General features: G+C 37.0%; 2 protein-coding genes across 2 annotated transcripts; both read left to right on the forward strand.

The window, feature by feature from the left end:
• Positions 1-6,216: 6,216 nt before the first annotated feature.
• On the forward strand, positions 6,217-8,255 carry LOC137710909 (small ribosomal subunit protein eS10z). The gene is made up of 5 exons (XM_068450069.2): positions 6,217-6,357; positions 6,487-6,535; positions 6,723-6,999; positions 7,489-7,621; positions 7,946-8,255. The coding sequence occupies exons 1-5, from the start codon at positions 6,355-6,357 to the stop codon at positions 8,024-8,026; spliced, it is 543 nt and encodes a 180-aa protein (XP_068306170.1). The 5' UTR covers positions 6,217-6,354; the 3' UTR covers positions 8,027-8,255.
• A 9,821-nt stretch (positions 8,256-18,076) lies between these two features.
• Positions 18,077-22,336, forward strand: LOC137711143 (mitogen-activated protein kinase homolog MMK2). The gene is made up of 6 exons (XM_068450351.2): positions 18,077-18,615; positions 19,483-19,612; positions 20,000-20,137; positions 20,756-21,088; positions 21,544-21,727; positions 21,806-22,336. The coding sequence occupies exons 1-6, from the start codon at positions 18,437-18,439 to the stop codon at positions 21,976-21,978; spliced, it is 1,137 nt and encodes a 378-aa protein (XP_068306452.2). The 5' UTR covers positions 18,077-18,436; the 3' UTR covers positions 21,979-22,336.
• The last annotated feature ends 2,554 nt before the right edge of the window (positions 22,337-24,890 follow it).

Consider the following 24,890-nt stretch of genomic DNA (forward strand, 5'->3'; position numbering starts at 1 on the left):
CACATGATGAACTACAGGTTCCTCGACCATCGAGTTTTGTACCAACTGATCAACTAAGTAGGCAGGTTGTGTTGTTGGTTGTGCAGTGACGAGTTTATTAACAGTTGGGGCTGGAAGTTTGGTAACATTCCCATAGATGCCTCGACCACAGGAGGATGAATGAGTTCAGGAATAGTGGCTCTTGTGTCTTGGCTCTAGATAACGAGAATTTCACGTTCCACTTTTCTAGCCATTCTCTTCACCCGTTTTGAGGGTTGCGCTACGACGCCAATTTCCTTGGTTGAAGGATGAGGTCGTTTGACTGCTGTTGTTGACCTAGCAGTAGTGTCTGCTAGCCTTGGTGAAGTCAAAACCACCTTGTGAGGAATGGTCGAGGCGGTAATGGCCCTCTCGGTGACAGCGTCTGTTGGGGTTGAAAGGGCTGATGTAATCTGTGGAGAAGCGGCTGCGACAACAACAATCTTTTTTAGGGGAAGGACGAGTTTTCTCTTAGCCACAACTATCGCAACCACTTCGACCTGTTTTATTGAGCGACCAGCTGAAAAAACTGATCAAGTGTTAATTAAAAAAACGTTTGTTTAAATATGTATACGAGCAAGATAATAGAAATAAAGAGTACCTTGGGTTGTTTCTTTGGATTTTGGAGCATGAGTTTTCTTCGGTTGATCGTCGAAAATTTTATTTGTGATCTCTTTGATCGGTGCACTGAAGAAATCTTTGGCGTAGATATCCCACTAGTCAACGAAGGTACTGGTGCCATGAGTCTCAAAAACGTTTGGCCGAAGGTGGAATTTTTACACTGCTCCTGAAACTTTTCATCTGCGTCTTCATATTCTTTTTCGAAGGAACCAGAGATTCGTTCTCGGCTCAGGAGAGAGCGAGAAGTAAGCAAAGGCACTGGGCAGCCTTGGAGATAGCCTAGTTGTCAAGCCATGAAGTGTGGGTAGTAGGGGTGGTAAACCTCCCAACTGGCCTGCTAAGCGTGAGAACCAAATAAGATGTCGTGGGCTAATATAAACAATCCCCAGTTCTGTTAAAGATTGGCGTTTTTTGTTGCCTCTAATGCAGATGTAGGAATGGTAGTCTCTTTGACGACATATTAAGAATTCGTTGTTGGTGAGGTCGTCGCGGCCGAAGAAGAATTTGAAAATTTCTTCCTGGCAGGGCTTAAGGTTAGTTGGAGGCCCATTACTTTAGAGGAATCAAAACTAAAACTCTTTGGCCTTAGACTGGCGAAGTAGAGTTACAGCCAAAGTTGAAAGACCCAAAGTGGGTCGTTCTAGTGCAGGTCTATTTTCACGACAGTAGCCTCAACCAGATAGTGCGGGAGGTTGGCGAAGATGGCCAGGCGATGACCACTGGCCAAAGCCTTGGCCACTAGCATATTATCGGCGATGCATTTGTTTGACTTGGTACAAAAGATGAACTTATTGTACCAGTAGAGCAAGAAAGCCTCGTGTTCTTCTTTCTTTTTCTCGGCTAGTGAAGTGACTGATAAGTGTGTTGTAATTAAAGAAATTTTTTTGCAACTTGTTCACTTCGTTTTTCGGTACTTCCTCTTGAGTGTTTTTCCTCAAGACCTTGACAGCGCGCTCTTCGAATATCATTTTTAAGTATAAGTTGAATTGATACCAAGAGAGGGCGATATCAACTGGAAGACCAGACAGAGATGTGTCGATGATGGCCGTTATATCAAGGATGGTTAGTCTGATGGGGCCAAGAGGAAGTACCATAGTGTTGGTGGTCGAACACTAGAAGTTCAGAGTAGCTATCAAAAGTTCTCAATCCATGCTAATTTTGATGGTCGAGAACTTGATAGCACCGAAGATGTAAAGTGATTTCCAAGTATCATCGAAGTGAAGCTCTAGTCGATTAACCCAAACGACCCAGGCCACAAAGGTCGAAGGCCAAGCTCCTTATGGTTTGGTCAACTCCTATGTCGACCAATCATGACCCTATGCGAGAAGACTTAAGCAATGGGTTTTCAACATCTCAGTAACGATTTATGGAACCTCATTTTTGAACAGAGGGCCCATGATCTGGTGAGTGGCAACCACGTCTCTTTTAAAGCGTAGTGGTTTGATGGCATTGTGGTTAATGAAATCGCAACCCTTGTAGCATTCCTTAGTAAGCTTGGTGATGAAGGTATTGGCAGCCATTGAGGCAAAAGTTTAGAGGTTTTTGTCTGGGTTTCAAAGGTTGGTATTTTCTGGGTTGCAAAAGCTCAGAGAAAAATGGCAAAAGTTTTTTAGAATTTTGGAAACGTAAAGTTGGAATGAGGCCGAAAGTGATATTTATCGGCAACTGGAGAAGAAAATTGATGGTTTCAAATTCGAAAGTTGAGGGGTAAATTCGGCCGAAATATTTTGCAACCATTACATAAATTTAAAAATTCAGGCGAAGATGCCAAAAAGCACGCAAATTGAGGTTGCATGATTGCGTGTGATGGCAAACTTTAAGGCATGATCATTATGAAAAGATGTTTTGATGCCTATGCGCCTCGGGCATGAGGCACGTGTGTTGCTGAATCCAGACAATCGCGACGAGAAGGCACCGCATGTCAAACATTTGCGATTATCAAAGACTAGCATATAGTGAGAGATCGTGCGTAATAATGCATTTGAGTGGATAGAGAATATTCATTTTTTGCAAGGATCTTTTGATCAACCAAAAAGTGTAGGCCGGTTGATTATTTCTCAGTTAACGATGGATCGCTTCTTCAAGGCCGAAGTTCGGCCAATCATTGTAGGTCGAAGGCCTCAAAAGCAAGGGGGCAAAGTTTGGGCCCAAAATAACTCTTTGGGCCGAGCCTAGAGTTATTCTCGGTTCAGAAAGGGATACTGAGAATATTTTGTTATGGGCCGAGCCCAGTGGAGTTCGGCAGAATCCTATCAAGATATGGTTTTATCTAGATGGGTTAGGTGATCAAATCCCAGTACAATAAGGATTCTCGAAAATTAAAGATGCTTTGAGTCAGAAAAGATGCTGAAAATCAAGGCATGAATTTGAGTGATTAAAGAGCTTGGTTTAAAGTCCTACAAGTTAGGATTGGTCGAGACCTAGTCAAATTGGATAGAGGAATTCTAGTCCGAGTGAAATTCTACCTTGGCCATAGAGGAAATCACTACTATAAATAGAGATGAGAGTGCATCATTAAAAGCCCTCCGATTCAACACACAACTGGCATGCGCAAACCTCTCAAACACCTTCAGATTGTTATTTTCTTTTTTCCGCCAACACATCTTCAGGTTGGATAAACAACACTGTGGAGGCAACTAGTAACATCTTAAGTTTGGATAAACAACATTGGAGTTGTAGAATTAGCCGATCAAGGAGGACCTTCAATTTGGATAAATAACACTACTTCGAGACCGACTGATTACCTATCCAAGTCTCGGCCAATAAGGATTTTCGAGTCCTTATTGGAAGAGGTTATCTTATCAGTCTTCTCGGCGAAATGAGGTGTTACCAAGTTACCGGGCTTGGCTCATTGAAAGTCGAGTTTATTTTATGATTGGATATTCACAAGTACATTTTAGAGTTTGGCATTCCGACGGACGAACCACATTTACAATAAAGACACTTAACTTTTATGAGTATTTGTGTCTGTATAGTCTGGGACTAGTTTGGCGTACTTATATTCTCACAAATATAATTATTGAGGGCGAACCCGACGTCGACGATTCGTGAACTTCGAAGAAACTAGTAGCCTTTTCTTCAGGCTCTAGAACCCACATGTTGAGACGAGTTCCTTTCTCGACTGCAATTGCAAGACGCAGAAGTTAGCAACGCGCCTAACGCCACATCAACATTCATTTTACTTCTTGGCCGAACTTGGCCGACGAGTTGGCACGCCCCGCATTTGATCGAAAGATGTAGTTAGCTTATTAATTAATCGACATGCCCGCTATGTAGGTCAGATAGTTTTTAGGGTCAATAATAACTCCACTAAATACTTAACTAAATGCCTGAATAAAAAAAATTGATTTTTTTTAACACTATACGCTTAGAATCTTTTACAATAGGACCTACGAAGTTAGAGTCTTGAATTCATCATTGATCATATCTACGTATAAAATTGTAGACTGCATGGACTGAAAACGTGATTTGACCATTTATAGAGCAGAAGAGTAACTTAACTGATTCGAGGTTTGAAATTAGTATGATTAATCAATTAATTAGTATCCTATCAATGGCGCATGGCCTTGTTTTGCTCAAATTCAAGGATGGGCAAAATACCTATTGGTTTGGGTAACCGCGGTTACCCACCCATTTAAAGTTCACGGTTACGGTTATGAGTAACCGTTTTGACAAACAAACGGTTATGGATATAACTGTTTATCCGAGAAATTTAAATGGGCGGTTATAGGTATTACCCACAGTTATAACGGGTATCCATCGTTTATGAGTATTATCCGCGGTTATAACGGGTATCCATTTACCCATTTAATTTAATATATGTAAAATTTAAAAACTATTGAGCGAACTCTAAAACTAGTAGGGCTACTGAGCGAACTCTAAAGTACACGCGTAATCATTGTGGTCTTCTTGAAAGCCGCCGACTCCAGCTCTGCGCATATCATGTTGAACGTTCACTTGCTCATCCGATACGCCTTTCGAAACTTTTCCTCCGAAACGTCTGGGAACTACAAGGAGGCTGGACTGCTCTGCTACTGAAAATATCTCAGAGCGTGCTCTACGTAGCTAACTACAATGTTTGAAGTTACACATCCCACGATTGAAGAGAAAAATTTGGCTTAATTTGTTGCGGTGCCGATTAGGTTGGTGGAGTCTAAACATATATGTTAGTTTTCTATCTTAAAGCTGCTGGCCAGCAATATTTACCAAATAATATTTCATCGTTTTGTGTTTGTTGAGAAAACAATGTATTGAGCAAACTTAAAAATGTACCTATAATGGTATTTAATTGTCAGAAAACGAAAATTATGAAAAAAATTTCTTTTGTAATTGTCAAGTTGTAAAAAAAAAAAAAACATGTAGACGGGTGAAAAATAGGTAAATGGGTAAAGAAAAAAAAGGATAAACGGGTTCAAAAATGGGTAAACAGGTAAATGGTAAACGATTATGGTTAAATGGGTACTCGTATGGTTAACCATTTATAAATAGTTATAAGTATGAGTATAACCGTTTATATAATTACTCAACGAATAAACGATTATGCGAATTTAAATATAAACGATTATGGGTAAATAACATCAATCATAACCATTGCCCTTCCTTACGCAAATTAAAAGTTAGATGGCCATGGAAATAAAGAAGAGGTTAAGTCCAGTTCTTGAGAATTGATATATAGAATCATAGATGTTTCGACCCAAAACAAAAAGAATCATAGATGGACATTGTACAAATGGTCGGCCACTAAGGAGAACAGGAATTGATGCCATATGTCTCACTGACACGACACCGGCCGATGATTCCTTAATCACTCAAAAGTGTATATACACTTATAAATCATATATGAATTTTATGTGATTTCAATATTTCTGCATAGAGTTTTCTTTTAAGATCGTGCTATTCAGTATTCACGCATACTTTTTTATTTTTCACATTTTTTTTTAATTTTCAGCTGTTAATAAATACATCGACTACAATGATAAGTCGTAGCGGGTTGAAAGAGCGAGATGAAAGAGAGACAACAGAGAAAAATAAAAAATAAAGTGTATACATATTTTCTCAGGGCCAGCCATAATATAACAGAAACTAAGCAAGCCTAGACCTGTAAATGGGTCGGATTTATTCGGTTTGGGTCGGGTTCAACCTGACCTGTTAACTTAACGGGTCATCCGAACCCAACCCGTTAAGCTAAAGGGTCATCCGAATCCGACCAGTTAAACTAACGGGTTACCCATTTGACCCGTTAACAATTATTATTATTATTATTATTATTTGCATAGAGTTTATTTTTTGTTATTAAGACTTGACTAAAATTACTGAAACATCATCAACTAACGGGTACTAACGTGTTGATCCAAAGTGACCCGTTATTTAATTGGTTGTTAACGGGTTCACTCGTTAGCGACCCGACCCGTTAAACATTCATCCAAATACTAATATTAACTGATCGGATCAGGTCGGATCGGGTTAATGAGTCGGGTCCAAAATATCAGGGCTAAGCAAGCCCATGAGTAAGTTGAAAGAACGAAAGATCCTCAAAGCCCACTAGGGCAGTAGATACCAAGGCCCATATCTTGCTACCAAAAAACCCACTACGTGTCGCACACAGCAGAGTTTTAGGGTTTAACTCCACACAGCAGAGCAGACGATAAGAGTACCAGAGCACCCAGACCTTCGCCGCCGGGTCCCCCTTCTGCCGTCGTTAGCTCATCCCCAACCATGGTATTTTCTCAACCAAATTTCTCTTATCCTCTGTTTGGTTCCTGAGAAACTGAAATGGTGGGAAAAGAACATGTTTATCTGTTTATTTCTCTGATTTGTTCGTTTGGTTCTGTTATTTTTCTGTCGTAGATCATTTCAGAGAAGAACCGTCGTGAGATCTCCAAGTACCTCTTTCAAGGTACCCAAATAAAGATTAGATTTTTGTTAACTTTTCTAATTAGAGTTGTTAATTTTTTTTCAATTTTTTGTTTAATTTTGTTGAATTTAATTTGAGCAGAGGGATATTTCTGTTTAAAGCTATGCAAATTGCAAAGATTAGTTTTTTCAATTTTTTTGTTGAATTTCGTTAAATATAATTTGGGCAGAGGGAGTTTGTTATGCAAAAAAGGACTATAACTTGGCGAAGCACCCGGATATCGATGTGCCGAACCTGCAGGTGATTAAGCTGATGCAGAGCCTTAAGTCGAAGGAGTATGTGAGAGAAACTTTTGCTTGGATGCATTACTACTGGTACCTTACCAATGACGGTATTGAGTTTTTGAGGACCTACCTCAATCTCCCTTCTGAGATTGTCCCTGCAACTTTGAAGAAGCAGGCCAAACCTGCTGGCCGCCCAATGGGGCTGTCTGGTGACCGCCCACGGTAATCGATTTGTTTCCTGTTCTTTATTTTTGATTGCATTTGTTGATTTCCAAATTGGGTCTGGTTGTCTTGGGATATTGTATTTGAAGGGTATATTGTTTTCATTTTAATTCTTAAATGTTCGTTTACGTGGCTGATAAGTTGTTATGTACATGTATTTTGTGTAGGTTGCTTGTTTGATTGATTAAATTTGATACCTTTTGACTAAAATTGTTTTGCTTTCTGAGTTCTGCAAAAATCTGCAGTAAGGGTTGGAGTAATCGAAACTTGTTTCGGGCACAATAGATTATTGAAATGTTTGTTAAATCTGTTGATCTTTTTTTTTTTTTTTGGGTTTAACCACTAAGTTTTTTGGTAGATATAATGTTGGTTATGCAGGAAGAAATTGCTTTGTCTGATTTGCAACATTTTCCTGTTGTGCGAATTTATTTTGACATGATTGAAGTCGCTTTGGTTATAATTTGGATTGTTGATTATCTGTCTGTACAGTGGCCCATCTCGCTTTGATGGAGAGCGTAGATTCGGTGGTGACAGGGATGGGTACCGTGGAGGACCCCGTGCACCTGGTGGTGACTTTGGTGATAAGGGTGGAGCTCCTGCTGATTTCAAGCCTTCTTTTGGGGTAATTTTTCTGTTGCCAATAATTTCTAATATTTTACTGTTTGTAAGGTAAGCAATTGGCTTTCTTTGGCTCACTATTTTTGGAAATTTTGATAGTTTATTATCGACAGCCATGGAGCTTTGTGTTGCATGAGTACAATATTTACTCACTTTTGGAATATGATCCTATTCTAGCTTGAAACTGACTCATAAGACGAGCTGTAATTGTTCTCTTTTGGACTTTGACTCATCTTCCTTTCTCTTACTTGCCATGTCTTTGTATATATTGCTGCACATCGTCCAAAAACCTTTAAATTTATCTTTGCTTATTGCTTCTGTATCGCAGGGCCCTGGTGGAAGGCCTGGCTTCGGTCGTGGAGCTGGTGGTTTCGGTGCAGGCCCGGCTAGCAGCTCTAACCTTTCTTGAGGGAGTTGTTACTTGATCAGTGCTTGGTTTCCTGAGGTTGGATTTTGAGAACAAGATGGCATATTCTATATTAGGAGATTGTAGCAGTTTTGTTAAATCGTCAAGGTTTGAAATAGTCGAGGGATTGTATTAGATGTTAACTTTATAATACTCGGTCTTTGAATCGCACTATGCAAAATTGTTTTCGTTTCGTCGTCTATCTATATAAAGCCTTGGATCAATTTCTCTATGAATGTTTGGTAACTTTTAGCTTCATGGCTTTACCTTTACTATATAGTTCGTACTTGAGAAATCTGATCTTTTGGACTCAATATATTCACCGTCTAACAGTCAGATATACAACTAAAAGTTGGAAATGTTATATATGATCACATCTACTCGTTACATGGTGCCTCGTTAACGAAAGATCTTTAGTAAACATTTGAAACAAAAGATTACAAAACTTGGATACTGAATTAACATTAGCCAGATCCGCGGACGATCTTTATGCGTGCCTACAAGAAACACGTATAAAAACACTAGTACTGTTTTGAAGCTCAGTCGGCTTATCGTTCGTCCGCCTCTCCTCAATCTTATTCTCTTTCGACGTGCGGTGTCATCCTCATCAATGTCCAGGCTCAATTTCAGCATCGAGTGAATTCTCCCGGCAAAGGTGTTGGGGTCATCAGGGCTGAAACCAGAAGACAGAAGAGCAGTGTCATAGAGCAGCGGCACAAGGTCCTTTCACTGACTTGTCATTCTAATCCGCGTCGGCTCTCTTCCTTAGCTCCTTCGCTATGCCGTGGTCAGGGTTAATCTCCATAATCTTCTTGTTGGCCACGTAACCGTTCATGGCGGTCAGCAAGCAGCAAGGTGAGTCCACGATTCTGTCAGACACCACCTTCTCTATTCTCTCCCCTAGAATGTCCTTGATCGTCTTGACAGGTTCTCGAACGACCTGTTTCTTCTCCTTTTTCTGCGTCTCTTCCTCTGGTTTGTCCTCGAGCTTCATCCCATCATAGTCCTCCACTGCCTTCCTGCCTCACCGATGATGTAGTAAATGTCCCCTTGGCTCTCCCCCATCCTGGTGACATGATCCTTCTCGCTGTCCTTATGGCTTCCCAACTTGAGATTCTAAGAGAAAGCCTCGTAAAACTTGACATAACCCTTTTGTTCTGTTCTCCACCAAAAACTCAAGCCAAGCACTTGATGCGTTGCAATGACCATTTGCATCATTAATTTCGACATACAAACTTTTTAATCAAAATTGTTGGTTCTTTTTATCATCATTTAAAGATCATCTTTAAGATAATTCATTCAATTTAGAGATCATTAGTCATTCATTGTATTGAACAAACCTAAAATTATGATAACGAGTAATATTTTCACGAAGAATTGTCAGTTTATTTGATTCATATGAATGGGTGAATGATTTTTAAATTTTAGATAAATTAATGTTGATATGTACAAACCCCTTTTGTCTTTGCACATGAATCAAAATTCAAATACATGTAAAAACTGTGACAGTTCAACAAAATCTTTTATCTGTGAGTTCAATGCATCATCAGAGTATTAGTGACAGTAACCTCTAAGATTATTCTTGTCAATGTATCCAAAAAAAGTTTTGTCAAAATATTGCAGTTAATTAAAATTAAAAAAAATAAAATAAAATAAAAAAATAAAAATAAAAATAAAAATAAAAACCCTGCTCGCCCTCGAACCCTGGCAAGTCGGTCGGGTATTTCCTTGTCCTGTTTCCACCACGAGAAAGACACACAGAAGAGGTACACCCAGTGCGCAAAGGCAAGTATCATGGGTGGTTCGATGAGTATATAAAGTTTGAGTGGGACTAGAAAACCAATCATCTTCAAAGTTGGTAAATTGGAGTGGGAGTGATATTTGGCCCTAGAAATATTCAAAGGTTCTCTATCCTGAGCAACTATTAAAATTTGGAAAGATAGGAATGTGAAAATGCATACCACTTGAGCAAATAGCAGATATCAGTTTATATTCTTTGGAGTTGTTAGATATGAACATGGTGAGTCCAATTATTCCCAAGTCTAAGAAATAAGGGCCCGTTTGGTTATTTTAAGTGAAGAATAATGGTAGTTTGGTTGAGGAATAATTTTTAATAAGAAGCAGTTACGTTGACATGACACGAGCAGAACCAAATTAACTAGAAAAAACAGGGGGCTTGTGTATTTTTGTGAGAGAAAGTGAGGCCAAAGAAAGGACTCGGTGTCCTAAAGTTTTTTACTTGACCAATTTTCATAAAACATGACGACTTGGAATGAAACTCTGGATTTCATACTCTTTGACTATCCTTTATTTTCTCACTCTATTGAATTTACGGAAATTAAGCACCTAAGACCTTCTTCAACAATGACCTAAAACCTAAAATTCCCCCCACCACCCCCCTCCCCAAAAATCCACTCGAACCCATAACCTAAAATTAACCTAAAACCTAAAACCTATTTTGAGGCTAAATACCAGCCCAATTTTAGGCCACAAAGCAAAATGGGTCCCACCAACTGAGACTGAAACAGGGGCTGTGAAGCCCACTACCCATCTTCCAATCGCCCACACAGTGAAATCATCCTTGCACGCGCCAAAGAGGGAGATAAGTCGGGCCCACCCATGTGGGGTTGTGTAACATCCCACATTGCCCTGGGGAGTGATCCTTATATGTTTATTCCCATCCCTACATAGCACGAGGCCTTTTGGGAGCTCACTGGCTTCGGGTTCCGTAGGAACTCCGAAGTTAAGCGAGAAGGGGGCTAGAGCAATCCCATGATGGGTGACCCATTGGGAAGTTGCTTGTGAGTTCCCAAAAACAAAACTGTGAGGGAATGGTAAGCCCAAAGCGGACAATATCGTGCTACGGTGGTGGAGCGGGCCCGGGAAGTGATCCGTCCCGGATCGGGATGTGACAGGTTGTCCCCCGAGTGTCAGCCAATTATGTAGCCCAACGGCTACTTTTTTCAATCCAACGACTGGATTTAAATGGGCCATTGGTTAATCCAACGGTCCAGGTTCATATTATTATTTTTTTTAGTTTTATATTTGTATATTTATTGAATCCAACGACTTAGATCGAATATAATCAAATATAACGGTCCAAATTAAATTCAACGGCTAAAATAATTTAAAACAATTATTTAACTTAAAATTCAACCAAAAACTCTATAAATACCTATGTATTTGTTCAAACATCCACACAGAACTCAGTTTTCTCCTACAATTCTTCCAATTTGGCCCTAGAAATATTCAAAGGTTCTCTACCCTGAGCAACTATTAAAATTTGGAAAGATAGGAATGTGAAAATGCATACCACTTGAGCAAGTAGCAGATATCAGTTTATATTCTTTGGAGTTGTTAGATATGAACATGGTGAGTCCAATTATTCCCAAGTCTAAGAAATAAGGGCCCGTTTGGTTATTTTAAGTGAAGAATAATGGTAGTTTGGTTGAGGACTAATTTTTAATAAGAAGCTGTTACGTTGACATGACACAAGCAGAACCAAATTAACTAGAAAAAACAGGGGGCTCGTGTATTTTTGTGAGAGAAAGTGGGGCTAAAGAAAGGACTCGGTGTCCTAAAGTTTTTTCCTTGACCAATTTTCATAAAACTTGACGACTTGGAATGAAACTCTGAATTTCATACTCTTTGACTATCCTTTATTTTCTCACTCTATTGAATTTACGGAAATTAAGCACCTAAGACCTTCTTCAACAATAACCTAAAACCTAAAATTTCCCTTGCCCTTCCGCACCCCCCCCCCTTTTACCCCCCAAGAAAAAACCCACTCGAACCTGTAACCTAAAATTAACCTAAAACCTAAAACCTATTATGAGGCTAAATACCAGCCCAATTTTAGGCCACAAAGCAAAATGGGTCCCACCAACTGAGACTGAAACAGGGGCTGTGAAGCACACTACCCAGCTTCCAATCACCCACACAGTGAAATCATCCTTGCACGCGCCAGAGAGGGAGATAAGTCGGGCCCACCCATGTGGGGTTGTCCCCCGGGTGTCAGCCAATTATGTAGCCCAACGGCTACTTTTTTCAATCCATCGACTGGATTTAAATGGGCCATTGGTTAATCCAACAGTCCAGGTTCAAAATATTATTTTTTTAGTTTTATATTTATATATTTATTGAATCCAACGGCTTAGATCGAATATAATCAAATCTAACGGTCCAAATTTAAATCCAACGGCTAAAATAATTTAAAACAATTATTTAACTTAAAATTCAACCAAAAACTCTATAAATACCTATGTATTTGTTAAAACATCCACACAAAACTCACTTTTCTCCTACAATTCTTCCAATTTTTCTTTCTACCATTTCTTTTCATTTCCAAATTTTTCAAGATGGCAAAAGAGCATGTTAGGTCGTAATTGGACCTTTGACAAAGATATTGCTTTATGTTTGGCATGGATTTCTGTTAGCGAAGATGGTGCCGTCGGCACGAACCAAAATAGAAGGGTTTTGTGGGGTAAAATCATTGATAAGTTCTATGAAAACTCCAATGCCGGTCGAAGGGAAGTTGGTGGTGTTTATGATCGGTGGAAGATTATTAACAAAGCGTGCATTTTGTGGAAGGGAAGCTTGGAGAGAGCCATGGTTGACATGCCTAGTGGAAGGGGCGCCTCAGAAATTGTGAGTTTATTTGTTGATATTTTAGTTGTCATGTACATAATAGAATTTTGCAACTAATTGTTTTTATGTATTTGTTGCATAGGGTGACAAAGTAATGACAATTACAAGACAAGAACTACACCAAAAAATCAAGCTTTTAAGTTGCATCATGCTTGGAACATCCTCAAGGATTGTCCGAGGTGGGGAACCGATGTGAACCAACAATGTGGAAGATTATTTCATAGAGAAGCCACACCCCAAAAGATGTCAATGAAGATGTGAATTTTGCCGACAATGAAGGTGTTGAACAAATGACCCCAACTTCTTCTTTTGCAAGGCCTCTGGGTAGAGATAAGCAAAAGGAACCAAAGAGAAGAAGGAAGTCCCAAGATCCGACACGTGCACAATTTGCTAGCGAAATGGCAAGAATGAATGAAAACCAGTGACGTCGGCAAGAAGAATCGGCCCAAATGCTTTTGGCCATGAAGGAAGAAGGGGATAGGGAGCACGAAAGGTACGAAACTAATTTGATAATGGAGGACCTCGACAAATACACTCCAGAGAGGAAGAAATACTTACGTGGTAAACAAAAGGAAATTTTACGAAGGAATGCCATAAGGAGTATATTTCAAGATGATGATTCATCTTAAGATTATCACCCAAGTCCATCACCAAGTCAAGATGATGGATATCATTATTAAGTTTATGTAGTCTATGAGTTTTCGATTGTATTAAGTTTATGTGGTTTATTAATTGTCTTTTTTTTTTCTTTTTTTTTTTAAGTTTATGTGGTTTATTAAATGTCGTTGGTATTAAGTTTATGTGGTTTATCATGATTTTCATATATTGATTTAGTGATTTTTCAAAATTTATCGGAATTTAAATATTTTAGCTTAAAATGTTCATAAAATTAATTTAGGATAGTCTACATAATTTTTTTTTAAAAGTTAATTTTAAAAAAAAAATAGCCTTAATTCATTCTTTGAAAATATGGGGCTAAAATTTTAGGTCAGAAGGGTTGGAATAGAAAAACTATTTTTGGACTAAAACCTAAATTTTCTAGGCTAAATATTTTTAAATTTTAAGTTACCATTAAAGATGGTCTAAGCGGAGCCTAAATAATGCTAGATGGGTATGTTTGGAATAATAAGTAATAGTAGGCTAGATGAAGACACAAGTTGACGATTCTTTTTTTGTTTATTTGTAATTTCATTCTAAAAAGTTCATAACGTGAGACAAGTCAATGGTTCTCCAGCATATCCTATATTTCGGAATTCGAAGCGTTAGGATCCTCTTCACCATTGTATGACCAGTTTCACTACCCGTCGTATCGGGCATGACCAGGTGGTCTTGGCCAAATACGACGTGTCGTAAGCACTCAGTCCTTCCACTAGGCCTGACAATTTCTGACACGACTCGATAATCCGACACGACACGACACGAAATTAACAGGTGTTTGGGTCGACACGATAACGAATCGGGTCGTTATCGGGTAACCCGATAAGCACCTGTTAAGATAACGGGTTGGTTCGGGTATACACGTGGGTAACACGATACACGATAAGCAGAATATTATTTTTATAATTTTATAACCCTAAAAAAATACTGTAATAATTATATACATTAATTTTACAATTTTATACCCCTAAAAATTATAATATATATATATATATATATTAAATTAACTATAAAATTTATAATAATTATATATACTATAATAATTATACCCCCAAAATATTAAGTCTATCTATAATAATTATATATATATATATTAAATTTTATAAAAACTATAATAATTATTAATTAATAATTTAATATGCATGATGCATTGCATGATTTTGCATCCATTGAAATTTGATGTGATTTCTTTCCATTCAAATTTCAATAATCAATTTCTTGCCGTTGCCAACTTGCCGCCCTTTTTGAAAAAAAAATGGAGGGAAAATGAAAATGTTAAGAAAAGTTGAAAATAAAACAAAAAAGTGAGGGAATTAGGGAAAGATGTTGGAGGGAAAAGTGAAAATGATAAGAAAAAGTTGAAAAAGAAACAAAAAAGAGAGGGAAAAATGAAAATTAATAGAAGTGGTGAGAAATTTTTTTTTTTTTTTTTAAGTTATTAACTTTTTATCACACACATGACTGTCATGACATATCTCACTATTTTTATAATGACACACGTGACACGTGATGTATGTACTATTCCGTGAACCAGTCAATTATAATTTATACATACAAAATAAATAGATTTAAATCTACTTAATAAATATATATACACACACACACACACGGAACTTGATTGATGGCATACGAATTCTCCAAAACTTATTTCAACGATCCCAACAGTCAAACTTGTTTGTATATGCTTTGAGATCACATCAACAAAAAATCATAAAAAATAAACATTCAGAGATCAAGTAACGGGACAAAGCTTTTCAACGGTTATAAACGAAAAATCACGATTTAACGGTTATTTTAACTCCGATTTTGATGATTTTTTATAACTACACTCCTTGACCCTATATGAATACAATGAATGAATTCGATCTTCAATTTAAAATATTTACACAAGTGGATACCACAAAATCTTATGTTATACTTAATGAAAGTATAAATAAACTCTAAGTGTTAGTCAATCTATCATTTTACGAATTTTCCAAAACTAATTTCAACGATCCAAACCGTCAAAATTGTTTGTATATGCTTGGAGATCATATCAGCAAAAAATCACAAAAAAAAAAACATTCAGAGATCAAGTAACGGGACAAAGCTTTTCAACGGTTATAAACGAAAAATCACGATTTAACGGTTATTTTAACTCCGATTTTGATGATTTTTTATAACTACACTCATTGACCCTATATGAATACAATGAATGAATTCGATCTTCAATTTAAAATATTTACACAAGTGGATACCACAAAATCTTATGTTATACTTAATGAAAGTATAAATAAACTCCAAGTGTTAGTCAATCTATCGTTTTACGAATTCTCCAAAACTAATTTCAACGATCCAAACCGTCAAAATTGTTTGTATATGCTTGGAGATCACATCAGCAAAAAATCACAAAAAAAAAAAAACATTCAAATATCAAGTAACGGGACAAAGCTTTTCAACGGTTATAAACGAAAAATCACGATTTAAAGATTATTTTAACTCCGATTTTGATGATTTTTTATAACTACACTCCTTGACCCTATATGAATACAATGAATGAATTCGATCTTCAATTTAAAATATTTACATAAGTGGATACCACAAAATCTTATGTTATACTTAATAAAAGTATAAATAAACTCCAAGTGTTAGTCAATCTATCGTTTTACGAATTCTCCAAAACTAATTTCAACGATCCAAACCGTCAAAATTGTTTGTATATGGTTGGAGATCACATCAGCAAAAAATCACAAAAAAAAAACATTCAGAGATCAAGTAACGGGACAAAACTTTTCAACGGTTATAAACGAAAAATCATGATTTAACGGTTATTTTAACTCCGATTTTGATGATTTTTTATAACTACACTCCTTGACCCTATATGAATACAATGAATGATTTCGATCTTCAATTTAAAATATTTACACAAGTGGATACCACAAAATCTTATGTTATACTTAATAAAAGTATAAATAAACTCTAAGTGTTAGTCAATCTATCGTTTTACGAATTCTCCAAAACTAATTTCAACGATCCAAACCGTCAAAATTGTTTGTATATGCTTGGAGATCACATCAGCAAAAAATCACCAAAAAAAACATTCAGAGATCAAGTAACGGGACAAAGCTTTTCAACGGTTATAAACGAAAAATCACGATTTCACGGTTATTTTAACTCCGATTTTGATGATTTTTTATAACTACACTCATTGACCCTATATGAATACAATGAATGAATTCGATCTTCAATTTAAAATATTTACACAAGTGAATACCACAAAATCTTATGTTATACTTAATGAAAGTATAAATAAACTGTAAGTGTTAGTCAATCTATCGTTTTACGAATTCTCCAAAACTAATTTCAACGATCCAAACCGTCAAAATTGTTTGTATATTCTTGAAGATCACATCAGCAAAAAATCACAAAAAAAAAACATTCAAAGATCAAGTAATGGGACAAAGCTTTTCAACGGTTATAAACGAAAAATCACGATTTAACGGTTATTTTAACTCCGATTTTGATGATTTTTTTATAACTACACTCCTTGACCCTATATGAATACAATGAATGAATTCGATCTTCAATTTAAAATATTTACACAAGTGGATACCACAAAATCTTATGTTATACTTAATAAAAGTATAAATAAACTCTAAGTGTTAGTCAATCTATCGTTTTACGAATTCTCCAAAACTAATTTCAACGATCCAAACCGTCAAAATTGTTTGTATATGCTTGGAGATCACATCAGCAAAAAATCACAAAAAAAAAAACATTCAGAGATCAAGTAACGGGACAAAGCTTTTCAACGATTATAAACGAAAAATCACGATTTAACGGTTATTTTAACTCCGATTTTGATGATTTTTTATAACTACACTCCTTGACCCTATATGAATACAATGAATGAATTCGATCTTCAATTTAAAATATTTACACAAGTGGATACCACAAAATCTTATGTTATACTTAATAAAAGTATAAATAAACTCTAAGTGTTAGTCAATCTATCGTTTTACGAATTCTCCAAAACTAATTTCAACGATCCAAACCGTTAAAATTGTTTGTATATGCTTGGAGATCACATCAGCACAAAATCACAAAAAAAAAAACATTCAGAGATCAAGTAACGGGACAAAGCTTTTCAACGGTTATAAACGAAAAATCACGATTTAACGGTTATTTTAACTCCGATTTTGATGATTTTTTATAACTACACTCCTTGACCCTATATGAATACAATGAATGAATTCGATCTTCAATTTAAAATATTTACACAAGTGGATACCACAAAATCTTATGTTATACTTAATGAAAGTATAAATAAACTCTAAGTGTTAGTCAATCTATCGTTTTACGAATTCTCCAAAACTAATTTCAGGGATCCAAACCGTCAAAATTGTTTGTATATGCTTGGATTTTCGAGTGTAGATATAGTACTTGAACGAGAAATGTTTTAATGTTTTGAAGTAATATTTATGTGGCAATGTGTGGTATGTGCAAATTTTTTTAAAAAAATATTTTTTTCTTAACGGGTCATAACGGGTCGGGTCACTTTACCCGTTGGGTAAAGTGACACGACCTGTTAAGGACCCGTTAAGATAACGGGTGTGACACGACACGACCCGTTAAGATAACAGTTGTTACACGAAAACGACACGAACACGATAGGCACGACCCGTTTGTCAGGCCTACCTTCCACGTGGTCCATCTAGGCTTTGGAAATTGTTGGGGTCAAAAGTAATAGACGCGTGTGCTTGATGCATCACGTGTGTAACGAAGACCCAGTTTTACTTTACTTTAATCTCACTTTTCCCAATTTCGTGTTCAAAATTTTGGACCAAGAAAAGTCCCATTCAAAAGACACGGATTTTGCAAACCATTCTCACGATCACCATAAGCAGTTGTTGTAAAAGCAAAAGCAGTTGGCTTTTTTGCATTGCATTGCATTCACAGAAGAGTTTCACACAAAACCCATTATTTGTTATCCGAAAAATCCACCTACTAAGCTGATTCTCTGCCCTGCTGTGCTGATTCACGAGCGCCATTAAAGCCCCAAACAACCCACTTGGGGGTTTTTGAACCCTTTTGAGAAAAGCGCTTGTTTTGCAATTTGGAAGTTTGGAAATGGCTGCCAAGGAGTCGAGCTCTGCAGCTGCTGCTTCGGCGGACGGAAAAATCAAAAGGGTGCTCACCCATGGCGGTAGATATGCGCAGTACAATGTGTTTGGGAACTTGTTCGAGGTCTCCAGCAAGTACGTGCCTCCCATTAGGCCTATTGGGAGAGGTGCTTATGGCATTGTCTGGTGAGCTTTCTGCTTTCAAAAGTCCTGATCTTTTGCTTCTTTTGCTATCTGGGGTACTTTCGATTCGTTTTAAACTTTTATTTTTTATGTTTGGTTGGCTTTTTTGGTTGAAGAATACAAGAACCCCACGTCGAAAAACAAACAAAATTAAACATGTTTTGTTACTTATGTTGAGTGGTTCGATTCTAATTACCTTTTGTAATAAATTTGAAATGGAGGGACCGGCGGTGGGCTCCCAGAGTGTGTGGGACCTTGTTGTGATATAGGTGGTAACATGCAAGTTAGGGGAACGATATCGGTGTGGATGACAGTGGGCCGCTTGCCCGTGTTTTTGAAATCTTGACAGTTGTGCTAAACTTAGGAATTGGTTGTAGCTTTGTCAATATGAGTTTGGCCTATGGAAAAGTTTGATTATTATGCAGAAAAAATGTTTTAAATAGAGTAAGAAGAAGTTTGTGTGACTGGTTTATTATTCGAGCCACTTTGTTGTGTAAATTATTTGATATCTTGGATTAGAGGTTTTATTGGTGCTGGTATTGAATATTATGCATACTTTAGCATGAAACAAATTAGAGGAGGAGTATTTTCTTCCGAATTTCAGATAGATGCGTGTTTCAATCAGTTCAGTTAACCGCTAACGTACAACGAAGCTGGTTTGTTGAATAGGATTAGGCATCTATTCTTTGCTGTTCATGAAGTTGGTAAGCGTGGTTTCATGCCATTGCTTCTGCTCATCATGTGTAGTGAAGAGCAGATTAGCCTAGAAGGGCGCTTATAATACTGCAAAAGGCTTTTCCATGTTGTTCGTTCTACAAGTATAATCTTTGGCTAACAGAGCAGTCAATAACACAATTTCTTGCTTTTCAGTGCGGCCGTTAATTCAGACACCCATGAGGAAGTTGCAATTAAGAAGATTGGTAACGCTTTTGACAATATAATAGATGCCAAAAGGACACTAAGAGAAATCAAGCTTCTTCGTCACATGGACCATGAAAATGTAAGTTTATTTCTAACAGTTATACAACTTGAAAGCAAGTCTAAGACAGGGTACATGCTGATATGGTATTACATCGCTAAAGACTCTGGATGATGCCTTACAGGCTACAGCATGTTGAATCTATGATGGGTTTAACATCTTATTTGTCTTCTGGGACTTTCTATGAGGAATGTTCTTCAGCAGTCCGATTCCTTTGTTTATCGTTAATGGCTATCTACTATCAAAAGAGAATGTGATTTACACACAGCATGTCTGAATTTGATTGCCATATTGCAGATCAGGACTCATTTCCATGTGCCTTTATCTGTTTATTTTCTGTTGGACTACATATATCACTCTTTCTTATGGGTCTGCTCAGAATTACACCTCAGCTAATTCCCTTTACAGGTTATTTCTGTCAAGGACATTGTACGACCACCCAAAAAAGAGACTTTCAATGACGTCTACGTTGTTTATGAATTGATGGACACTGATCTTCATCAGATCATTCGTTCTGACCAACCACTGACAGATGATCATTGTCAGGTTTGGAATCAGTAATATCACTGGGACTTCATCCATTGTCCTTGCAATCATATAGTTCACATTCTTAATATATTATTGGTTTGTTGCGAATTTATTGCATATTTTGATTGCATAGGGGATTTAACCATATAATCTTTTACTTTTCTTTCTCTGTTCCTAGAGGTTTCTAAGTGGCAGTTTCTGTAAGTCTGATGCTCGATGAATATGGACTTCTAATTTTAATAGAAAAATGCAGATGGAAACTTAGACACAAACACCTTGGATGTAGTGATCAAATGGCAAAGAGATAGATGTTGATTAAAGAGAATTCATGCAGTATTAAATATTTGTGATTACTGTTAATAATACAGGAAAAAGCTCAGTTAGATAAATTATTGATTTGTTACTACAAAAGTATTTTTTGTTGCTATTGAACTGTTAAAAGTTAGTAACATCTTATCAGAATGTTTTTACTATTGTAAATATTTTCTCAGTTTTTTTTTATAAAAAGAAATATCAAAGATGGCTGATGTTTCGGACAATGTTTATAATTCATAATATGGTATTGTGATCTGGTTTGTTTGGTTTTTTTGGGTTCGAAGTCACGCAGGGTATTAATATTTTTTGAATCCTATGCAGTACTTTCTGTATCAGTTGTTACGAGGGCTAAAATATGTGCACTCAGCCAATGTCTTGCACCGTGATTTGAAGCCAAGTAATCTGCTTCTAAATGCTAACTGTGACCTTAAAATCGGAGATTTTGGACTAGCTAGAACAACATCTGAGACAGATTTCATGACCGAGTATGTTGTCACTCGTTGGTACCGAGCACCAGAGTTGCTACTTAATTGTTCAGAGTACACAGCTGCAATTGATATCTGGTCTGTTGGTTGCATACTTGGTGAAATCATGACGAGAGAACCTTTGTTTCCTGGGAAAGACTATGTCCATCAGCTGAGGCTTATTACGGAGGTACTACTTGTGGAACTTCCAAATGAACTTAAAATCTAGTTAAGCATGCTTTCTAGTTTTGATCTGCGGTTGAAGTTTGTTAGATTAGCTGGATATAAATGGAAAAAGATAGGTTGTTGATATGTTCTAAATAGGGTGGTGCTATCCACACACTCATTTTTACCTTTCACACATCCCTCTCAATTTCTAGCTGCCGTGGACAAAAATTAACAGGGACGTGGGAGGTAAAAATGGGTGTGTGAATAGCACTACCCTCTAAATATTATTGTGCAAATTGTTAATTTGATAGTAACAATATGGCATGGTTTTGGGTTTCATATCATTCTTCTATCCTATCATTTCATTGGGAATAATGCTTCGTTCTGCTTTTTTATTTTAAACTCGAAAGTCTTTATATGTTCGTGCTTGTGAGATGTACGTTAAACCTAGTGTGTTGCTATTGTTTCTGTTTACAGTTGATAGGTTCACCTGATGATGCGAGCCTTGGATTTCTTCGAAGTGATAATGCCCGAAGATATGCAAAACAGCTTCCACAATTCCGGAGGCAACAGTTTGCTGCTAGATTCCCTAATATGTCTCCTGGGGCTGTGGATTTGCTGGAGAAAATGCTTGTGTTCGATCCTAGTAGACGCATTACTGGTATGAGAAATGTGTCCAAATTTTCGAAGGGATTTCATTTAGTCCATGCTTTTCCCGACTTACTATGTCTATCTGCAGTTGACGAGGCACTTTGTCACCCATACTTGTCGTCCCTTCATGATAACAATGATGAGCCCATCTGCGCAAGGCCTTTCCATTTTGATTTTGAGCAACCTTCGTGCACTGAAGAGCACATCAAAGAGCTCATCTGGAGAGAAGCAGTGAAGTTCAATCCAGACCCAACCCATTAAACGAAAATGCTCTGCTAGGGCTGTAGATATATGTATTATGAAGAACTTACTATCTTTTAACAATGTATAATCAATCACCGTTCCCCGTAAGGGAACTAGCTCTTGAGAACTTTCGCTCGTAACTCACGGTCAAATTATGCGCAAGGAGCTTAAATACTTGAGGGAATTAGTGTCCTACGAACATCGGTGAAGCCCCCTAGTGAACGCTTGCAAAGGCTCCAAAGCAGTATATTGAAGTGAGGATGGGGGAAAATGATTTCGAGCTTTGTTCAAAGATTATAAATGTTGTATTGATTTGGACTTGGGATGTGGGATTTCTTTCTTTTTACTAAGCATATAAAATCGAAAGATTTGAAGAGCTTTTTTCGTGTTTTTACTTGGTCAGATCTTGCACATTGCAGATTATTGCTTCTTTCCTGGATTTGTTATTCTGTTCATCGTGATGATGTCTCGATTGGACCTTGTTTTGAGAACTTGACGCAGGTACAGTGATGCATCGGCATTGCCCGTTACAACTTACAAACTCCCCACTTCCGGTAGCTTCAATGCGTAGATTGATACGGTAAACATACATCAAGATTAATTGGACCAAAAAATTTCGGATAGCGATTTTCACTCTTGTTTTCTCTTTCTGTACTCCCTCTATTGTTGTCCCTTGATTCCCTTGATTCTCGTTTGTGTTATACTTGGCAAATTTCAACAACTTTCTGTATAGTATAATTCATAATTTGATTAAATTTCGTGGTTGTTTTACCTGTTATTACAACATCAGTGAGATTGGTTCCAAATATCAGACTGATGAATCTTCCACCTTCTGTGTTGTCCCTTCCTCGATCGTAAGACGGAAGGGGTTCAATCACCGGCCATTCACTCTCATCCTAAGACAATTGTGAAGATACAAGAAATGAAACCCAGAAAAAACGTTATCATTGTCAAATTCTGAAAGCCTTAGAATGCCTAGATCATATATATGTGACACAAAAATGATGATACACAAATTGAAATGTGTTCTCCCTCCCAGAATCTCATTTTGCACATTTTCCTTGAGCGGGTTTAAAAGAAAATGACTTTCATACTTTATTTTTTTTCTAACTACACGTTCGGCATTCTCGTCCTTTTCATAGGCTTAAAATTGAATAAATAAAACGGCAAAAATGAAAGTATGAGTGCAAAAGGATATAATGGTTGTGCGAAATAAAATCACTACCCTATGGCAATAAAATATTGTGCTTAAAATGCTGGACAACAAAAGAAAAGTGTAAATAAGAGTTGCCTAAAGTGTGCATAAGATCGTTGCTTGCCCTGTTGTGGACTTACGTTGTACTTTTGGCATTTTTGTGTTGATTAATATATCTAGCTTTCCAAAAAAAAAAAAGTCTGCGCACAAGATCTAAAAATCAACTTTAGTTTGAAGGGCATTTTGGGCTTTGAATCTCTTCCTCTCTCACCGCATTCGTCCTGCATGCTGTCACGGATTTACTCTGTTCTTCTTTGTTCCTTTTGTCCTTTATCCCACATACCAACTAATAGATGTAAAAGAATTTACAAAACCACAATGGAATGTGAGAAACAACAAGAATGCCTTTTGGGTTTAGTTTATTTGACAATACTCCATTTTAAATTCTATTTACGATATGTTTTTTTACTTGAAACAAGAGAAATTATAAATCAAAACATTGTAATAAGAGAGTGAAGAAATGAGAATGAGATCAACCGTTCTTTTTTAATACAATTCCTAATAATTATACATTGAGCTACATATGCTTTTTTTCTATTTATTTCGTATGCGTTAGTAAACGCAGTTAAAGAACAAAAAAGACTTTCAAGGAAAATTTGTGTAATTACCTGAGAAGCAACAAGAACTGCATCCTTGTGGAGATGGAGAGTGAAATGGCTGGTGAGGTTGAAGCTGCCAGTTATCCAGTTACCAGGAGGGACAACGAGTTGTGACCCGCCTTCTGACTCGTACTGACTCAGATAAGTGATTGCTTCCTGAAAAGCCTTGGTGTTGGATGTCGTTCCATCTCCAACTCCTCCAAAATCTGTCAGAGAAGCACTTTTGGCCCTGCGAGAAATTTTTTCAAGTGACGGGAACACCATGACACGTGGTGTTCCCTCACACATTAGGATTTAGTTTTATTTATTTATTAAAATATAAAATTGAAAGATATTCAAGATGTCAAATCCTAATGTGTGAGGGAACACCACGTGTCATGGTGTTCCCGTCACTTGGAAAAATTTCTCTGGCCCTGCAACTTATGACGCAGTACTCAAGGTATTCTCCTTCTGCATTCTCCCTCCAAGCCTTGCGGCTTTCAACTCCTTTTGTTGTGGCCAATAAAACCGCAAATACTACTGCCATCACCATCTCAGATAACTGCAACATTGGAAAAAAAAATGATGGGATTTTTGTAAAATTTTTTTTAAGAATTCGAAAATAATGAGACTCATATTGGTATTCACAGTAGAGATGGATAAAAAAAAGAAACAAAAATATAAAGCAAAAATAATAGAGGTGGAAAAATAATAATTTGTAGGAAAAATAGAAGAGTGATTAATCACCTGAGTATTCATGGGATTCCTCCTCCTGCTCATTCTACACAAAATGGTGGTTCTTCAAACTTTGTCGTCTGTAATTTGGTTTCTTGCGAAATGAAGTATGTCAAGTTAGAAAAAAAATAGCGTCTGCAGTTTGTTGTTTACTGTATTTATTTTCTATTGTTTTCGTTTGATCAGCAGAGCAAAAATGGATGGAGATGATAAAGTTGGTTACCTTTTTCACCCAAAAAGCATCATTCTTTGAGAATGCTTTACAATGTCAATATACAAAAATTAAATTTGAAACTCTTTAGAAAACCCCATTAGTTGTGCATTAATCAAGGCCTTGTACAAATATGTTAAGTTTAGTCACA

This window comes from Pyrus communis, chromosome 6 (genome assembly GCF_041283825.1).
Source record: "Pyrus communis isolate YQ-2024b chromosome 6, ASM4128382v1, whole genome shotgun sequence".
In the NCBI taxonomy this organism is placed as follows: domain Eukaryota; kingdom Viridiplantae; phylum Streptophyta; class Magnoliopsida; order Rosales; family Rosaceae; genus Pyrus; species Pyrus communis.